Below are 14,491 nucleotides of genomic sequence, written 5' to 3' on the forward strand. Positions count from 1 at the left end.
GGCCACTGATGATAGCGGAACGTTATTGAGGTATCTATGGACAAACAAGTTACGTTTTATATTGTAGACTCATCTGAGTCGATGGTAGTGAGTCATAACGACCGAACACTTGCGAATGTGGAGTGGGTCTCAGAATACGTTGTAGACGAGATGGCAAACCGAGTTCTTTACGACAGAGTAAGCGATAAAGTTGGTGTTATTTTTGGAAACCAAGAGATTGTACCTATAGAATCTCCTAACCAAGAGAACATTGACGCGGTACGGAAGGCAGCGAGAAGTGCATCCATATGCGACGGATTTGAGCAAATGATAATCAATGCTTTAGGGTCTATCGAGACACACTGCAAGAAGCTGAAATTCAGCAAAAAAATTGTTGCATTCACCGATAAAGTGCCAACTGACGACGCGCTGCTAGCCCAGATACACGAAATGAGTAGCAGCTCTGGGGTTTCATTATTGTTTGCGTTTGTGGACGTGCCTCCACAAGAAATAGAGCAATTGCCTGGCGCAGCCGTGGGTTCTTATGCTGATGTAGCCGAGACTATCTGCGCGGCCAAGCCGAAGGTCATCAAGCCCATACATTTGTACAAAGGTCAATTGACACTAGGATCACCTGAGAAGAGTCATTTGGCGCTTGATATCGCTGTATATCCAGCCACAAAACGAGCCACTGCACCAACAGCTCATTGGGTGTATGGCCCCAACGGCCAGCAGGTCAAGCAGATTCGAGACCATCTTGTTGAGGGTCAGTCTGTGGAAAAAGACACCTTGGAAGCTGGGCATTTATTCGGGTCTGAAATCATTCTGTTCGACCGTATAGATGAGACTATGATATCCGGTGGTGGCCCGATTCGGGACCCTGGGTTGGAGATCATTGGGTTTGTGGAGGATGTCCCAGCATATATGCCCATCGGATCGTCAAATTACATCTTGGGGACGGAACCGCAGTCTGTTCTAGGTATCTCTGCGCTAGCCCGGTCTCTATATGAACGTGAGCTAGTGGCGATCGCGAGATTTGTTCGCCGGAGTGGCAGCGACATCGAAATGGTCTCATTACAACCATTAATCACACAAGAGGTTGAAGGCTTTTTAATGAATCAACTGCCCTTCAGTCAAGACTGTTTGGCGTTATCGTTTAATTCACTCGAAAGAGACGAACGCCAACCCTCGGCTGAGATGCAAGATCTTATGGATAAAGCAGTTGATGATATGGAGATTGATTTCGATTCGCAGTCAGTCGCGAACCCGTATAATCACCGCATAGCCAATTTTCTCAAACAGCGAGGACTCGGGCTCGACGCAGAGCTTCATATCACATTGGCGGAACCCGTTTCTAGCACCCATGTCAACAAGGCGTTTGTTGACGTTTTTGATATCCAAAAAGTGGATCGCACTGCAACAGAAGCCAAGGATAAGGAGAACCTGGAGTCTACTGCTGGCGATCTTGATCTTGATGAACTTTTGAACTAAATCTATTTAACTATACTCAAGTCTTCACATCGGGCTCCTCGCGGCCAATGAACTTCTTTAATTCAAGTAATCCCTGGACGTCCTTCATGGTGCGGGCGAGGTAGTTCTCTGAGGAGAGACCGAACTTGCTCTTGTCGCTCTCATACTTTTCCATGTAAAGACGGATGGTAGCACCGGAAGATCCGGTTCCCGACTGGCGAACGACAGTACGCGCGCCGCCCTTGAATTTGATGTAGAGGCCCTGGTTCTTGGATACCGAGCCATCGAGATCAGTATACGAAAAGTTACCAGCACTCTCGACTTGGAGATCACCGACCTTGCTGCCGACGAAGCTGGGATCTTCAACAAGCTCGGCAAGTTTGTCGGTGACCTTGTTGGCGCCGTCGGTGTCGACATTTTCGTAGTCATAGCGAGTGAAGAAAGTACGGCCGTACTGTTCCCAGAATTTCTGCTGAATGGCAGCGATCGAAGCCAGCTCCTTGTTTTCCTTGCCAACTGCAGCAATGATATTCAGCCAGGCAACAATGGCCCACAAACCGTCTTTCTCCCGTATATGGTTGGCGCCTGTACCGAACGACTCTTCGCCGCAGATCGACAGTTTGTCGGCATCAAACAAAGCGCCAAAGAACTTCCATCCAGTGGGTGTTTCGTACATGTCAAGGCCCTGAGCCTTGGCTACGCGATCGAGAGCGCCGGAGGTAGGCATTGAGCGAGCAAGGCCAAAAACGCCATTCTTAGCAAAGTAAGGGATCTTGTCGGCATAATGCGCAATGATAGCAACTGAATCACCAGGAGAGACAAATGCCTTGTATCCGTAGATCATATTGCGGTCACCGTCACCGTCAGATGCAGCACCGAAAGGGATCTTGTTGGCATCAACCTTGTCGACCAAGGTGCGGGCGTACGTCAAGTTAGGATCGGGATGGAGGCCGCCAAAATCTGGCAGCGGGACAGCGTTTTGAATAGAGGATTCAGGAAGGCCGAGCTTGTCGATGAAAATGGCTCTTGCGTAGGGACCAGTAATACCGTTGAGGCCATCGAACAAAACAGTGAACTCAGGGTCGCCCTTGATGAAGGTGGAGATCAAGTTGAAGTCGAAGATTTCAGCGAGCAGCTCAACATAGTCCTTGACGCTGTCGATGATCTCGACTTCCAAGCTTCCGTAGGTGCGTGTGCCAACTGTAGACAGATCGATTTCGCTCAATTGCTCCCGAGAGTAGCTGGACAGAGTCTTGGTGACTTCGAAGATCTTGTCGGTGACCGACTCCGGGGCGGGTCCGCCATTGGCCAGGTTGTATTTGATTCCAAAGTCATTGTCCGGACCACCTGGGTTGTGCGACGCAGTGAGGATGATTCCACCCGTCGCCTTGAATTTACGGATAACATGGGAGGCTGCAGGGGTAGACAGCAGGCCGTTTTGGCCAATGATCAGTTTCTTGACTTTGTTTCCGGCGGAGAGCTCGGCAATGACTTGAACTACCTGCTTGGAGAAGTAGCGACCGTCACCGCCAATGACCAGAGTAGCGCCTGGAGCACCCTCTGGGATGGAGGACAGGATTGCTTGAACAAAATTCTCGGTATACTTGGGCTGTTCGAAAATCTTGGTCTTCTTCCGCAGTCCCGAGGTTCCGGGCTTCTGACCGTCGAATGGCTTGGTCTCAACGGAGGGCATGGTTGCTGGGTGGAGGGGCATTGCTAACCGATCCGCGATGTATCTCGTGTTTGGGGTTAGGGCGATATGCTTGTGGTCAGCAAGCGCCATTTACATGGCCGCCGATGTATTATGGTTCAGAAAGTTGGCATTAGTTTAGTCTATAGCGTTTTAACCAGAGACAGCGAAAATAGCCTTAGCAAGGTGGTCGACGTTGCTGGCATTGATACCGCAGATGGAGATGCGGCCATCACGGGTGCCGTAAACGCTGAACTCGCTGGCCAACCGATCAACCTGCTCGGGAGACAGGCCCGTGTAGCAGAACATGCCGATCTGGGAGGTGACGTGCGACCAGTCCTTCTTGGAGCCGAGGTTCTCGAGTTTCTCGCGCAACAAGCTGCGCATCTCAATCATGCGGTCGGCCATGGACTTGACCTCGCCGAGCCACTGCTGCTTGAGCTGAGCGTCGTTGAGAATCTCCGCGGCAATGCGAGCACCGTGGATAGGAGGGTTGGAGTACAAGGGACGGACGATAATCTTGAGCTGCGAATCAACGCGGGCCTTTTCTTCGGGCGACTCGCAGACAATAGAGAAAGCACCAATACGCTCACCGTAAAGACCCATGTTTTTAGCGAACGACTGGTTCAGAGCCACGGGCAGCCCATTGTCGACAAAGTAGCGGACGGCGTAGGCATCACGGTCGCAGTCGCCGGAGGCAAAGCCCTGGTAAGCCATGTCGAAAAGGGGGAACAGCTGGCGCTCCTTGACGACGTTGAAAATAGCCTGCCACTGCTCCTTAGTGGGGTCAACACCTGTAGGGTTGTGGGCACAGGCATGCAGGAGGACGGCGGTGCCGGGAGCAGCCTGCTCCAAGTCAGCCTTGAGTCCATCAAAGTCCAAGGAGATGGTGGACTTGTCGTAGTAACGGTACTGGCCGACCTCAAGACCAGCAGCAGAGAACACTGCCTTGTGGTTGGCCCAGCTGGGGGTGGGCAACAAGATCTTCTTGGAGGGCAGGAACTTGGCCAAAAACTCAGCGCCAACCCGCAGAGCACCGGTACCAGAAATGGTCTGGGAGACAGCCAAACGGTTCTCCTTGATGGGAGCCGAGTTGCTGCCGTAGGCAAGCTCTGCAGCAGCAGTGTAGAAGTTGGCCAGACCAGTGATGGGAGCGTACTCCTTATCGAGCTTCTTGCCAACGACCCGTTTCTCGGCCTCACGAACAGTGTTCAGGACAAAAGGCTTGCCTTCGTTGTCGCGATAGGCACCGACGCCCAAATTAATCTTGTGCGAAGCGGTATCAGCCTTGAACGCCTCGGTGATACCCAAAATGGCGTCAGGAGGGCCCTGGGGAACGTTAGCCCAGGTGGAGGCGAAGCGTGCAGAGCTAATTGCGGTAGACATTGTCACAGCAGCAACTCGGCAGCGCATAGAGCCAGCAGAGACTCGGGAAACAGCACGTGCGCTCAGCATTTCGGATTTTTCGGTTTGTGGTAAACTTGGCAAGATGACTCCCAAGGCAAGGGTCGGCTTTTCTCCTCTGCGTGTGACATCTATGACTCAGCAGTGGCGCGGGGAGTGCGCCTATCAGTATATGGCGTGACGCACCTGGATGCGCCGAAATAAATAGTTTTTGCAGGCTATGTAACTTAGTGCGGCAGGTTGGACGAGTGCTCTGCAACGTACGCACAAAACTCCTCCACCAGCTCGTTTTCCTCGCGGCCGCCCTTTCTGAGCTCGCGCAGCTTTTTCAGGGCCACCAGCTGCCTGCCCTCGGCAGTTTGCTCCCGCGACACCGATGAGTCGGTCAAAATGCTTCCTACCAGCTTCAAGTGCTGTCTCAAGCTCGAGTACCGAAGCATTCGCTCGATTTCAGGGTCCTCGGCCAGCGGCACATTTTTGTTGATTTTCTCACCCTCAACAGCCTGGTTTTTTTCCACCGGCGTGCAATTCTGCTTGTGTTCCTTGTAGCATGCCACCGAGCAGTAGGGCGCCCCACATGCCGGGCATTTGTATTTGAAATCTGCCCCGCACCGGCAGACCATGGAATTTTTCACGAGACTAATTTTTTTATCGGATTAATCACATCAGATTATTCATCTATGTACAATGTAGCCGGCAGTAACACTTAGTCGGATTCGGTCTTTTTAGGTTCAGATGCCTCGTCGTCCTTACGAATAACACCCTCGCCTTGCAAGTACTTGAACTCAATGCTGTTGTCCTCGAAGGGGCGTTTGCCAATGAGTCTGACAAAGTCGGCCCGGTCCAGGCTCTCTTTCTTGAGGAGCTCTTCAGCAATTGCCTTCACTTGCTCGGCCTTTTCAGACAAGAGGGCCCGGCATTTTTCGTAGGCATGGTTGACAATGCGGTGCACCTCTTGATCGATCACGGCAGCAGTGCTCTCGCTGAACGGCTTGGTGTAGTAGCCCTCTTGTTCGTCGTAGTTCACATAGCCAACCTTGGGTGACATGCCCCATTGCGCAACCATGTTGGTAGCGATCTGGGTAACTTTTTGGAAGTCAGAGGCTGCGCCGGAGGATGACGAGTTGAAATTGAGTTCCTCGGCAACCCGTCCACCCAACGCCATAACCATTCGGTCTTCAAGCTCAACGTTGGACGGTAGCGGGACATCAGCAGGGAGGTATTTGGCATAACCAAGCGACTCTCCCCGGGGGATAATCGTGACCTTGACTAGCGGGTCTGTGTGTTCAAGATACCATCCGCAGATAGCATGGCCAGCCTCGTGATAAGCGATGGTTCGGCGCTCTTCAGGGGTGAGGATCTTGGACTTCTTTTCCAAACCGAACGAAGTGCGCTCGACTGCTTGATCAAAGTGAGTCCACTCGACAGAATCGTTATTACCACGAGCCGCAATCAGGGCAGCCTCGTTCACGCAGTTGGCAATATCTGCACCAGCAAAGCCAGGAGTCAAAGCAGCCAGCCGCTGGGCCAGAGTATCGAGATTCAGATTGGTGCGAATGCGCTTCAAGTAAACGTCATAGATCTGTTTCCGGCCATTCACGTCAGGTTTGTCAACGGTGATATGTCTCGAGAAACGACCCGGTCGCATTAGTGCCTTGTCGAGAATGTCCGGTCGGTTAGTGCCAGCAAGAACAACCACATGCTCATTTGTGGCAAAGCCGTCCATTTCAACCAGGATCTGGTTGAGGGTGGCTTCACGCTCGTCGTGGCCACCACCAAACGAACCACTGGGAGAGCGGGCACGTCCAATAGCATCGATTTCGTCAATAAACACAATGGACGGTGCTTCTTTACGAGCAGTGGAGAACAGGTCACGAACCCGTGAGGCACCAACACCAACAAACATTTCGACAAACTCGGAACCAGATACAGAGTAAAACGGAACGCCAGCCTCGCCAGCAGTGGCTTTGGCCAGTAATGTCTTACCTGTACCGGGAGGTCCAGATAGAATAGCACCGCGGGGGATCTTGGCACCAAGCTCCTCGTACTTTTTGGGTTCTTTCAGGAAATTGACAAACTCCATGATTTCGGCTTTTGCCTCGTCACAGCCTGCCACATCCTTGAAAGTGATCTTGATGTCTTTCTCCTCGTTGAACTTTTTCGCAGTGGACTTGCCCATATTGAAGATACCACCAGAGCCAGCCCCAGAAAGACCTCTACGCATGAGGTACCACAAGCCACCAATCAACAGAGCAGTGGGGAGCAGAGTCATGAGAATGGATCCTAAAGATGTCTCGTTGGTATACGAAACAGGTACTTGCTGAGCACCAGGGAGATTTAGCTCTTTCATGGCTTCGTCGTACTGCTGGTCAAAGAGCTCAACGCTACCGACCGTGAAAAAGACCACGCGGGGGAACTGGTGCTGTTTGAGAATAGCTCTGCCCTGAGTCTTGTTTACGAGAATGATTCTCTCCACAAGGCCCTGGTCGAGGTAACTGGTCCGGAACTCTTGCCACGAGAGCAGGTGGCTGTCCCGGCTCATACTGTTGAACACAAGAGTAAAAATAAACGCTGTAGCAAAGCCGTAGGTCAGCACAGTCCTCCAATCTGGCCCTTGCGGGCCCTGAGGAGGCTTGGGCGCCTTGGGATCGTCACGAGCGTTTCGGAACTGGATCCTGAACATGCTGTTGGGGTCCTTGGGGGGCTGTGGCGGAGGCTGCTCGGCCCGCAGCATCGAAGCAGAGCCAAGATACCGCAGCACACTTGCCTTTTTCACCACTCTACCGAGCCCTGGACGCACCAGTGGCACCGTCAGTCGGGTCGACATAAACCCCCGGCTGAGCACAGTGCGGAACATGGTTACGTTAGCGCCACACTGAGACGAATATGATTTGCTCGGGTTCGAAAGACGAGGGCAGCCATGCTGGAAGGCGGCAGTTTTTGGAGCAGGGGTGGTTTTTGACGGGTTTAGAAAAAGCGTGTTTTTGGAGGTTCGACAGGCACGCTTGCCGGAGCGAGCTGTTGTGGGTATGGGTGTAAAGGACCCAATACCCCTTGCGTAATAAGATTCGTTGTCGCGTTCCCATCCCTGACACAGCACGACCATGGTGACGAACTTAGGATTGGTGAATCTGCCGAATCAGCAATACCGGCTGTTGGCGAAAAAAGGTGCTACGTTCACGATAATGGTTGTAGGAGAGAGTGGACTGGGCAAAACCACGTTCATCAACACGCTTTTTGCCACGTCTGTCAAGACCCACAGCGACGACCAGTTGCGGCACGAGCAGCCTGTCCGCAAAACGGTGGAGATTTCGATTACCCGTGCTGAGCTCGAAGAAAAAGGATTCAAGTTGCGGTTGAATATCATCGACACGCCTGGTTTCGGCGACAACGTCAACAACACCAACGCGTGGGAGCCGATTGTAGATTTTATTGACGATCAACACGAGGCCTATATGCAGCAAGAAAACCAGCCGGACCGCAAGGCAAAGTACGATATGCGCGTCCATGCCTGCCTCTACTTTATTCGCCCCACCGGACACTCCCTCAAGCCTCTGGATATCGAGGCTCTTCGGGCGCTGGCTACCCGGGTCAATGTAATTCCGGTTATTGCCAAGGCAGATACTTTGGACGCTGACGAGATGCAACTGTTCAAGGAGCACATTAGATCCGTTCTCGACTCCCAAAACATTACTGTTTACCAGCCTCTTGATCTCTCGAACGGCCAACCCCTGCCGGAGCAGTTGCCATACTCGGTTATTGGATCGGAAAAGATGTTGCAGAATGAGCACGGCCAGGAGGTTCGCGGTCGCCAGTACTCTTGGGGAGTTGCAGAGGTTGAAAACGAGGATCACTGTGATTTCAAAAAGTTGCGTAATTTGCTGGTTCGCACCCACATGCTTGATCTTGTGCATTCGACCGACGAGCTTCACTACGGTGCCTACCGTTCGCAGGCTATCACCACCCGCCAGCCCGGCGAGACTCGCAACCGCAGCCAGGTCAACCCGCAGTATAAGGAAGAGGAGCAGGCTCTTCGCCGCGCCTTTACCGAACAGGTCAACGTTGAGGTCTCCCGGTTCAACAAATGGGAGCACAATCTTATTGCTGAGCGGGACCGCTTGAACAAGGATCTAGAGGACACCCATGCGGCTATTCGGAAGCTGCAGATTGAAGTCGACCAGCTGGCCGGCCGTGCGTAGTTTTTTATAACACTATTATTAAATGTTCATATAAATACTCCTACAGAGATGGTGTATCGGACAGCGGTGGCATTTCAGGGACGTCCAGCACTCCCTCGAGCCCGCGAGAGGTTACACCGTGTTTTGCCTTGATAGACGACCAGGTAGCTTTGTAGCGCCCGTCAGGAGTGAGCTCAATTTTGTCGTCATACACAAGCACGTCGCACAAGGCACGCACGTCGGCAAGACCAAGATCAACCGTGGATACCTTGTTGCTAATGATCCAGCTGTGGACGTCTTCAAGAATAGGAAAGTCCTTGTAGTCTGGCGGATAACACATTTGAGCGAACGGAGCCTGGAAGGCCTGGGGGTATGTGGAGTCCGCAATAAAGCTCCAGACAAGAGTGAGCATGGTGTTGATAAAGTCGCTATCGAGTTCTCCTTCCGTGAACCAGGGCCCGCCCGTGAGTTCAATTGACGGCTGAAGGGCATACAACATGTATATTTTGCGGGTTGGATGCTTTACACTTTTCACAGCCTTGATATAGTTTTGTCCCTCCAGGCTTTTCAGGCATCTGGTGACGACGTGCTGATGGAGGTTTGACTTGGCTCTGATCGTTTTCGTCCAAATGCCCTCCCGGCCTGCTGCTTCGATATACGAGTAGACCATGGCCTCGTCAGGAGTCATATTTTTGATTTTCACCGCCTCCTCGTGCGAAAGAGCCTGGTAGTACAGCACGTTTTCTGCCTGGGCCAGCTTGACCAGCTGGTTGTTGATAAGTTCCTGCATGAAATCAATCAGCTTGTCCTTGTCCTGTTCTTCCAGCAGCGACTCGAGCTCTGCTTGTGTGAACAAGTGCGACTGCTGGAGCAGCATGGCTTCGTGGAGCTCGATCGCCTGGCGAGACGTCATTGGGAAAAAAAAAAACCTAAACTCCCAACTTGAAATTTCAGGGTTGGCGGCACGGGTTGGCGGATTAACAGGAGAAGAATATGTTTTAGCAGTCGGTCTATTTCATTAATGCATTACTCGAGTTCAGAGACATAACGCTCGGCGTCTAGACCGGCCATGCAGCCAGTGCCGGCAGAGGTGATGGCCTGGCGGTAGACGTTGTCCTGAACGTCGCCAGCAGCGAACACGCCCTCGACGGAGGTGCGCGAAGTGCCCGGAACGGTTTTGATGTAACCGGCCTCGTCCATGTCGACTTGGCCCTTGACGATTTGGGTGGCCGGGGTGTGGCCAATTGCATAGAACAGGCCCGAGACCTCGAGCTCCTTGACCTCGCCAGTTTTGACGTTTTCGACGGTCAGCGAAGACAGCAGACCGTTCTGGCCCTTAGCCTCTTTGGTGACGGTATTCCAGACCATCTCAATCTTGTCGTTGTTGAGCAGACGCTTCTGCATGATGTTTGAAGCGCGGAGTTGGTCGCGGCGGACAATGACATAGACCTTGCAGCCGTATTTTGTGAGAAAAAGCGCCTCCTCGGCGGCGGAGTCACCACCGCCGATAACAGCAAGAGGTTTGTTGCGGAACATGGGGATTGCACCGTCGCAGACAGCGCAGGCGGAAATTCCCGACTGCCAGTACTCCTCCTCGCCAGGCAGGTGGAGACGCTTGGCAGAAGCGCCAGTGGCAATGATAACCGCGTCGGCGGTCATGGTGGGCTCGCCGTCTTCGTTGAACTCGGTCCAGAGCTTGAAGGGGCGGCTCGAGAGGTCCAGTTTGGCCACGGTCTCGGTGTGGATGGTCGTGCCAAACTTGACGCTCTGCTCGCGCATGCGGTCCATCAAAGTGGAGCCGGTGAGTCCCTCAGGGAACCCGGGGAAGTTCTCGATCTCCGTGGTGGTCGTAAGCTGGCCACCGGCGGCAATCCCGTTTGCAAGCATACCCTCGAACATGACCGGCTGCATTTCAGCTCGCGCCAGGTAGATAGCGGCGGTGTGGCCAGCGGGACCAGATCCAATAATTACAACTTTGCTGTGTGCCATTCTGTTTTGTGGTTTCGTGGGTGTGGCTGTACTTAGACAAGAAGATAGAAGCAGAAGTCGGTTTCGCGCGTTCGACAACAGCGTGGGATGAGATGCCATACCCATGCCTTGGCAGCGGCTATAAGTATCCATCTCCCAACTAAGGTCTAGACTTCCAAACCCTATATCAGTGGCCTCGGCTTACGCATATTTACGTAGTCATGCTCCAATGCTTATAATTCATGCATATGGGGCCATAACCGGTAGTGTTTTAGGCCGGAGTAATGAAAGCTAGAAGAGTAATTAGTAAATAGCAAAATAAATTAGTGGGTCTTTGCAAATGCACGCAGTGCGTACGAGTCTGCGTATTCTGGATTAAGGAGCAGCTGCTGCAGAAAGTACTCCAGGCCTTTCCTCCGCTCCTCGAGGAACCGCCCGTCAAACCTAGCCACCAGTGCCTTGGCCGGCAGCTCGGGTATTGACAGGCCTCTGCCGCTGAATTCTTTGATAAGTGTGTTGCGTAATGCGTCGAATTCAGAGTACCGCCGTTGAAACCGCAGAACCGCCCCCTGCGTCGTGCGTATTGTCACCTTCCATACCACGTACGACCCAGGCTGGGGATTGCCTCGCTCGGAGCCTACTATGTCGTACCCAATGACCTCCACTGAACGCGTCCACAGTGGGTTGACTTGTGTCGTGTGGTCTTCAAGAACTATCGGATCCGGCTGGACTTCGCGAAGTGTCTCTGCCGCCATCCGTTTTCTTGACATGCTTATGCCTCGACGGACGTTCTGCTAGTCAGCATGGGGTTGGATATTCCCTGGACTCGACAACTCTGGCACCGCTGGAAGGCCCTCAGAAATGTTCCCTGGCGGAAAAGCTGGTTTGTTGGTTACGACTTGGATGGTAACTCGTACTGGGAGTCGACGGACTACAATAATCCGTACAGGTTGCGTCGCAGAGTCGAGTGGGGAAACAAGAAGCACATGGCAGATTTTAGAGCAGTGCCGCAGTGGATGCAATGGCTGAGGCACGCCAGACCACATCCGCCGACGCTTGAGGAGCTCATTGCTGACCAGCGTCGTCAGCAGCAGCTCAAACTACTGGCACAGCAGGCAGATCAACGCTGGAACCAGATTCCGGTGCAGTCTACAAACGACAAAGATCCGCGTCTTGCCAGTGCGTGGACAGGCGGTGCTACTCCCGCTCCCGTCGAAGAACCTGAACTTGAAGGATTCGTCTATCCCGAAAAGAAAGACGAGCAGCGAGTGTTTAATGCGCAGCAGATCATCAAGCAGCGGGATGCCGAGCGAAATCGTGGCAGCAAAGCATAGAAAACATAGCAATGTACATAATTATTTAGTGTCGAGTTTCGTCTTTAGGTATTTCGCAATCTCGCCGCTAACGCTCTCAGCCAGTGACTCAAACGCCTTCTCCCTGGACCCGCTCTTGACAATGGCCCTCGCCAATAAGGGCTGTAAATGTGGAGCAGACTCGTCGCTCAAAATGTATCCGTTCAATGCCTTCTCCAAACTTTCGGTGGCAGATACTGGTGTCGTGGATATCACCGCAGGCGGAGTCGCCAGCCGAGAACTACTGAGTCTCAACGTAGGTGCAGCAGCTGGCTGAGCAGCTAATCTCCTCGGACTCGGTGCTCGTATCGGGCTTGTGGACCTACTTCCTTGAGATTGTCGAGCCGGTGTCGGAGATTTTGGTACTGGTGTCCGAATAGGAGACGCCGCTCGTCGTGTCGGACTTGACGGCCGTATAGAACGGACGGGTGATAATGATCTCATTGGGCTAGCCGGCCGCTCTGGTTCCTTGATAAGCTGTCTTTCGACAATAAGATCCCCGTAACTTATAATCCTGGTCCCGCAAACTGCAATTCCTTTGATGGGCGTAGCATGGGCCCATTCGGCCGCCAGTAGTTGGCCCTGGGGGTGGCTATAAATACAAACACTCTTGTCTGTCGCTGCTGCAACCACATACTGGGATCCTTCGACAGTAACAGCACGTATATGCGAAAGTCCTATTGGTTCATTTTGGATATCAAGCGTTTTGTAGCTGCCCAACTGGGTCCCTGAAGAATCAAAGCTCAAAAGTTGGCGCTCGCTGGTACTAAGGTAAAGGGTATTGTCGTTCACATCCAGATCGAGAACAAGAACCTTGATCGGTAGCGTCTTTTCTGTTACAAAATCGTTTTCCACTAGAGTGTGAATTTGCACTGTCTTGTTTCCCACGACAGTAACAATAGATTCGCGGTTGATAATCCGAGCTTTGCTAAGAGGGCCAAGTAGGGGAATTGTCTGTAGATCCCATTTCCCATTTATTCTTCTCCAGATCTGGAGATGGCGATCTCTCCCAGCAGATACTACCATATCGTCGATCGAGTCGATATCACTAACTGGACCAGCATGGGCATTCATAGTCTCACCATCGATAGAAAGTTGGCCCTCAAGTCCACCAACAACTCGATGACTTCCCAGCGAAGCAGAGCTGATTTCAAAATCAAATACTTGTTGGATTCGTTCCTCATCTGCCCACACAACCAGGCTGTTTCCACCCCAGGAATAAAACCGATCACCAAAGCTGCGTATACCAATTAGTTGCTCATTAAGATCTTCCTTGAGGTACGATCCATCTGTTTGTGCTATCCCCTTGTCAGTAAGAAAAACCATCTCTTCCCCACTTGCGATACTTTTCACTCCAGTGACTGAAATGTCACAAGGCAACTCGCAGAAGGTATTTGGGTCGAACTTTCTGACCCCGTCCCCGGCAACGACCAGCTCTGAATCCCTCATAATCATTGAAGTTATGTTCATATCAAGCTGCAAAGCCTGCGAAAGCCCTGGACCAACCTTGGAGATGGCTGTTTTGGTGGCTACTAAAAAGGGACTAACTCCACCCGGCGATCCTGGCGCCCCTGTCAGCCCTGTCTGCTCGCCATTGGTTTTAACAGCACACTGGAATGTGCAGTCGGCTTGGGATCCCAGTACAACGTTACGGCCCGCTAGTACACCGTTATTAGCGGCCCCTGTCTCGACTGTCCACACCCTAATGTGTCTGACGCCAACCGTTACGAGCTGGGTCTCTGAGATCCATTGAATATCGTTGACCTGTGAGATACAACGGTTGGATGAATGCAGAGCGACACCTGAAGCAGATTGATTGGAAACCGTATCCATACCGATTTCCCAAATATATAAATAACCATCATTCGGAGTACCTAAAGAAGCAAGGTAACGGCCGGAGGGCGAGAACCGTAAATGTTGAACTCCAAATTGATGTTCTTGGATTACTGCCAGCGGCAGAGCAGACTTGGAATACACAATGACTCTGGGAAGGTACCCTGTCTCTCCAACTGCTACGGCGGTAGCACTGGCCACAACGCAGCTAGCGGTGTTTACTTTGTCTTTAGCCTTAATCTTTGCGTCTTCATTCGCTGTCTCACCAATTACAACAGGACCACTCGGCCGTTCCCAGGAAAATTTTTGACCATATAAACGCTTGCGGGGAAGATGAAAGAAAACGGGGTTCTTGAGTGAGCCGTGTGCAGTTATATCTACTCTGACTGCACCAGCACCTGCTGTGAATACCAGAGCTTGTCCGTCAGCTGCAATGGACTCTCTTGATCCAGCCGAAATGCCAGCAACGTGCACGACCGGAATTTCCATCAGCCTGGCGATTTGTAAACAAATGGGACGCGAGCAGAAAGGCGTGAACTTTGAAAACTACGTTTCGGTAATAACCCAGTATCCAAAATGAGTAATTGTGGTTTTTGTCAATTTTAGCCTCCTTGTGG

General features: G+C 52.2%; 11 protein-coding genes across 11 annotated transcripts; 3 read left to right on the forward strand and 8 right to left on the reverse strand.

Annotated features, from left to right (window-relative positions):
• Positions 1–36: 36 nt before the first annotated feature.
• Positions 37–1,470, forward strand: B9G98_03116 (ATP-dependent DNA helicase II subunit 2; the record flags this gene model as incomplete). The annotated part of the gene is made up of 1 exon (XM_024809673.1): positions 37–1,470. One exon carries the CDS (start codon positions 37–39, stop codon positions 1,468–1,470), a length of 1,434 nt encoding a protein of 477 aa, XP_024665441.1.
• Positions 1,471–1,486: 16 nt separating this feature from the next.
• Positions 1,487–3,163, reverse strand: B9G98_03117 (Phosphoglucomutase; the record flags this gene model as incomplete). Its single annotated transcript, XM_024809674.1, has 1 exon — positions 1,487–3,163. One exon carries the CDS (start codon positions 3,161–3,163, stop codon positions 1,487–1,489), a length of 1,677 nt encoding a protein of 558 aa, XP_024665442.1.
• Positions 3,164–3,292: 129 nt separating this feature from the next.
• B9G98_03118 (Aspartate aminotransferase, mitochondrial) lies at positions 3,293–4,594 on the reverse strand (the record flags this gene model as incomplete). Its single annotated transcript, XM_024809675.1, has 1 exon — positions 3,293–4,594. The coding sequence occupies one exon, from the start codon at positions 4,592–4,594 to the stop codon at positions 3,293–3,295; it is 1,302 nt and encodes a 433-aa protein (XP_024665443.1).
• Positions 4,595–4,770: 176 nt separating this feature from the next.
• Positions 4,771–5,166, reverse strand: B9G98_03119 (Protein HIT1; the record flags this gene model as incomplete). Its single annotated transcript, XM_024809676.1, has 1 exon — positions 4,771–5,166. One exon carries the CDS (start codon positions 5,164–5,166, stop codon positions 4,771–4,773), a length of 396 nt encoding a protein of 131 aa, XP_024665444.1.
• Positions 5,167–5,249: 83 nt separating this feature from the next.
• Positions 5,250–7,400, reverse strand: B9G98_03120 (Mitochondrial respiratory chain complexes assembly protein YTA12; the record flags this gene model as incomplete). The annotated part of the gene is made up of 1 exon (XM_024809677.1): positions 5,250–7,400. One exon carries the CDS (start codon positions 7,398–7,400, stop codon positions 5,250–5,252), a length of 2,151 nt encoding a protein of 716 aa, XP_024665445.1.
• Positions 7,401–7,647: 247 nt separating this feature from the next.
• B9G98_03121 (Septin spn4) lies at positions 7,648–8,742 on the forward strand (the record flags this gene model as incomplete). Its single annotated transcript, XM_024809678.1, has 1 exon — positions 7,648–8,742. One exon carries the CDS (start codon positions 7,648–7,650, stop codon positions 8,740–8,742), a length of 1,095 nt encoding a protein of 364 aa, XP_024665446.1.
• A 40-nt stretch (positions 8,743–8,782) lies between these two features.
• Positions 8,783–9,634, reverse strand: B9G98_03122 (DNA-directed RNA polymerase III subunit RPC6; the record flags this gene model as incomplete). The annotated part of the gene is made up of 1 exon (XM_024809679.1): positions 8,783–9,634. One exon carries the CDS (start codon positions 9,632–9,634, stop codon positions 8,783–8,785), a length of 852 nt encoding a protein of 283 aa, XP_024665447.1.
• Positions 9,635–9,747: 113 nt separating this feature from the next.
• Positions 9,748–10,710, reverse strand: B9G98_03123 (Thioredoxin reductase; the record flags this gene model as incomplete). Its single annotated transcript, XM_024809680.1, has 1 exon — positions 9,748–10,710. One exon carries the CDS (start codon positions 10,708–10,710, stop codon positions 9,748–9,750), a length of 963 nt encoding a protein of 320 aa, XP_024665448.1.
• Positions 10,711–11,012: 302 nt separating this feature from the next.
• B9G98_03124 (PX domain-containing protein YPT35) lies at positions 11,013–11,444 on the reverse strand (the record flags this gene model as incomplete). Its single annotated transcript, XM_024809681.1, has 1 exon — positions 11,013–11,444. The coding sequence occupies one exon, from the start codon at positions 11,442–11,444 to the stop codon at positions 11,013–11,015; it is 432 nt and encodes a 143-aa protein (XP_024665449.1).
• Positions 11,445–11,492: 48 nt separating this feature from the next.
• On the forward strand, positions 11,493–12,023 carry B9G98_03125 (NADH-ubiquinone oxidoreductase assembly factor N7BML; the record flags this gene model as incomplete). The annotated part of the gene is made up of 1 exon (XM_024809682.1): positions 11,493–12,023. The coding sequence occupies one exon, from the start codon at positions 11,493–11,495 to the stop codon at positions 12,021–12,023; it is 531 nt and encodes a 176-aa protein (XP_024665450.1).
• Positions 12,024–12,044: 21 nt separating this feature from the next.
• B9G98_03126 (hypothetical protein) lies at positions 12,045–14,363 on the reverse strand (the record flags this gene model as incomplete). Its single annotated transcript, XM_024809683.1, has 1 exon — positions 12,045–14,363. The coding sequence occupies one exon, from the start codon at positions 14,361–14,363 to the stop codon at positions 12,045–12,047; it is 2,319 nt and encodes a 772-aa protein (XP_024665451.1).
• Between the last annotated feature and the right edge of the window lie 128 nt (positions 14,364–14,491).

The sequence above is a fragment of the Wickerhamiella sorbophila genome, assembly GCF_002251995.1.
Source record: "Wickerhamiella sorbophila strain DS02 chromosome Unknown contig3, whole genome shotgun sequence".
NCBI lineage: Eukaryota > Fungi > Ascomycota > Dipodascomycetes > Dipodascales > Trichomonascaceae > Wickerhamiella > Wickerhamiella sorbophila.